At 30.6% G+C, this 3,098-nt stretch overlaps 1 protein-coding gene across 1 annotated transcript; it reads right to left on the reverse strand.

Annotated features, from left to right (window-relative positions):
* Positions 1 to 2,409: 2,409 nt before the first annotated feature.
* LOC125195168 (uncharacterized) lies at positions 2,410 to 3,098 on the reverse strand. Its single transcript, XM_048093376.2, has 2 exons — positions 2,936 to 3,098; positions 2,410 to 2,863 (listed from the first exon to the last, which is right to left on the reverse strand). The coding sequence occupies exons 1-2, from the start codon at positions 3,045 to 3,047 to the stop codon at positions 2,583 to 2,585; spliced, it is 393 nt and encodes a 130-aa protein (XP_047949333.1). The 5' UTR covers positions 3,048 to 3,098; the 3' UTR covers positions 2,410 to 2,582.

Below are 3,098 nucleotides of genomic sequence, written 5' to 3' on the forward strand. Positions count from 1 at the left end.
CAGCTGCATGTTATCTCGTCTTTTTACTGATAGCTGGCGTTTTTTTGACGTTGGATGCCAATTACCTTAACAGGGCTATTTTGGTCAATTCAGTATCTATTAGTAAAAGTTTAAACTGTTATAGGTGACTTTTTCTTATTTGCATATTCAAAGTATGACATAGATTTGGGGGTATTTCTTCTAGTTCCGGGCTAAAACTTAAGTTCCATAAGTCTTCTGGGTTTTTTTAAAATTTCGATTTTGGGAGAGACGCATGATCCTCACGCGTCACCAAATTAATGAAACGTACTACCGTCATGCGTTTTTTTGAAAGACGCATGACGTCTTTCAAATTTTGCATTATTTTATTAAATGAGGTTGTACATTGAAAGACGCATTGTAGTGCGTTTCATTAATTTGGTGACGCACGACCCTCATGCGTCTCTCCCAAAACCGGAATTTAAAAAATGCCCAGAAGACTTATGGAACTTAAGTTTTAGCCCAGAACTAAAAAAGAAATAACCCCATGGATTTGTTAGGACATACTGAAGTTAACTAAGCATTCATTTAGGTGATTTATCAATAAATTGTATATTGAATCAGATAATTCATCTTATTTGAGTATATTATAGTTGATCCAGTATCTTGAATTTTGACCAGTGCTTCTAATAAAGATTTATTTTTGGGTTATGATGCATAGTTCGTCTTCTCTTAAACTTCTCAATCTGTCAAATTATAGTACGTAGTCAGATTATGACAATTTAGACTCGGCAGCAGGAGAGTGGTTTTCGTGTCTCGTGTCGATCATTATCATAGTATAAGTTATGTTTTGACAATATTTTTTTTAATTATTGTCCCGTTAATTGTATTGCCACAACATAACATGATTATAAACCGGAGTGGCAAGTCACCACAAATTAAAATTACTTTGTTGTGTTTAAAATATATTCAGTCCGATCCCTTTTCTTTATCTACCTAGTAAGGTAAAAAGTAGTGTTGTGGGTAAGTCATCTTTATTTTAAGCCTGGGATTTAAGAAATAATATTTATTGAGTTAATAGGAGAGTGATCAATTGCTAACTCATCATTTAATTGTTAACTACAACTAATTTAAGGTCACATAATTTTAAAAAACGTGTGGTCTACAATTTGCCACGTGTAATTTTCATTTTTATTAATTAAATCGAAAAAAAATTAAAAAAAAATGCCAAATTAGGGTTTTGAATGAAAATGTCAATATAGTGTTTCGAAAATATCAACACAATGCTTTAAGAATGTCAACACAAATTTAGGATTGACATTGTATATGCTTTATATTGACATATTATCTTAGCTTTATTGACATTAGCCTGTGTATGAAAAATACGAAAATTCTAATTTTTTTTTTCAAATTTTGACGTCGGAACATATGCATGTAGTATATCGTTGGAATCCTTATAAAATTATCTTTAATTTGATATATGTTATATGAATTTAAAGTTTTGGGATTTCTTTTAAAAGTTAGTTATAACTAACTTGACATTAATACCCCTATTGATTTTTATTGGAATTAATCCTATAGCCTTATTGACGTTTTTTGTTGATCGTATTGACATTTTGTGGTTAATGATCTAGGCCTTTAATTTGAATATCTAATGACTATTATTGAGTTGTAGTTAGCAATTAAGTATTGAGTTAACAATATAACCTCCCCTAAGTTAATATATACTAGAAATAAACAATTAAAGAGCGTAATTAATGTTTTGCTTCTTTTTTTTGCCATTTTTAACGAGGACAACCTAAAAAGAAAATCAATAACTTATAGCGCGATGGAGGGAGCACATATGCTGATTTAGATCATTGATATAGATTTTTTTATAGGAATTTACATAAAATTTTCATCCATTTTAAAACTCTATACTTATGACTAAAGAGGATATTGATTTGGAAATTAAACTTCATGAGACATGAATGTTATGCACAAGTAAACCTCATTAAACATCATGAATGTTATACACAAGTTATTGATAGGTTGTCATCGAATTCTCACTAAACCCTCTGCAATATACGTAATTACATAGTATATATATTATAGATACAGCTATAACGACATAAGTAGCGTGCTGTGTGCAATAATGATGATAAAAAAATAAAGAAAAATATCATAGTACTACTCGTATTGATTTGTTGCAACGACAATTATTCCTAGGTAGGTGGCCTGGGTGAGTCCGGCTGCACTGGATTTATTTATTCATTTACTAATCTAATCTAAATACTTTATTACATTGATTGTTAAAAATTTCAATTTGATGTTATTAAATCTTAAATTATAATTACATTACAATTAAGTTTTTATTATATTATTTGCAGCCGTCTGCTCGGCAAGTATTGTGATTATTCCTAGTTATTGACCTCTAGCCCCTTCATCAAAATTTCTAAAAACTCTCTCTATATAATCATAAAAATGCATTAACCAGTAGCGAAAACAATATACTCGTACAAATAAAAATAAAATAAATAGAATCTCAAATAATTGATCACATAGAGGTTCTCTAATTTCAAGATCAAGAAAAGGAAAACTAAAAAAAAATAAAAAATGATTGGTTTATTCTACAAGAAGATAAATCATTGGTTAAAATGAAGTAAAATGGAAAAGAGGCAGAGGCATAAGGTGCAACCAGATATTGTGATGCCAAAAGTAGCACCAACCACTCCCAAAAGCTCAACAAATTCTTGATAAAAATGAGTATAATTAATATCTGTTTTAGTTTTGAAGCTATCATAAGCTGCATAGTTCCATCCTTGCTCAGCCACACAGCATCTCTCTAGCCTCTCCTTGCTCCTCACTTCCTCTATCCTCACCTTCAGTAGGTGTAAATTTGCATCCACAATATTTCCAAATCTCCCTGATATGATTAATGATATATGTACAATTAAGATACGCAAAATTGTAAATTTTGTGGAAGACTAAGGTTTACCTTCATGATCTTTGTGGATTTGAGCTTTGATTCGAAGGGGCTGAAAAAATCTGGCTTTGTTACATTTAAGAAGAGGAGTGTTGCATAGTTTAGGAGAAATTAAGGAAGGCATTTTCTCTGTCTACAGTTGGATTAGGAAATAGTCATGTATATTTTGAGGGTT

This window comes from Salvia hispanica, chromosome 2 (genome assembly GCF_029641045.1).
Source record: "Salvia hispanica isolate PSC_SH4W2 chromosome 2, Shi_PSC_v1, whole genome shotgun sequence".
NCBI classification, from domain to species: domain Eukaryota; kingdom Viridiplantae; phylum Streptophyta; class Magnoliopsida; order Lamiales; family Lamiaceae; genus Salvia; species Salvia hispanica.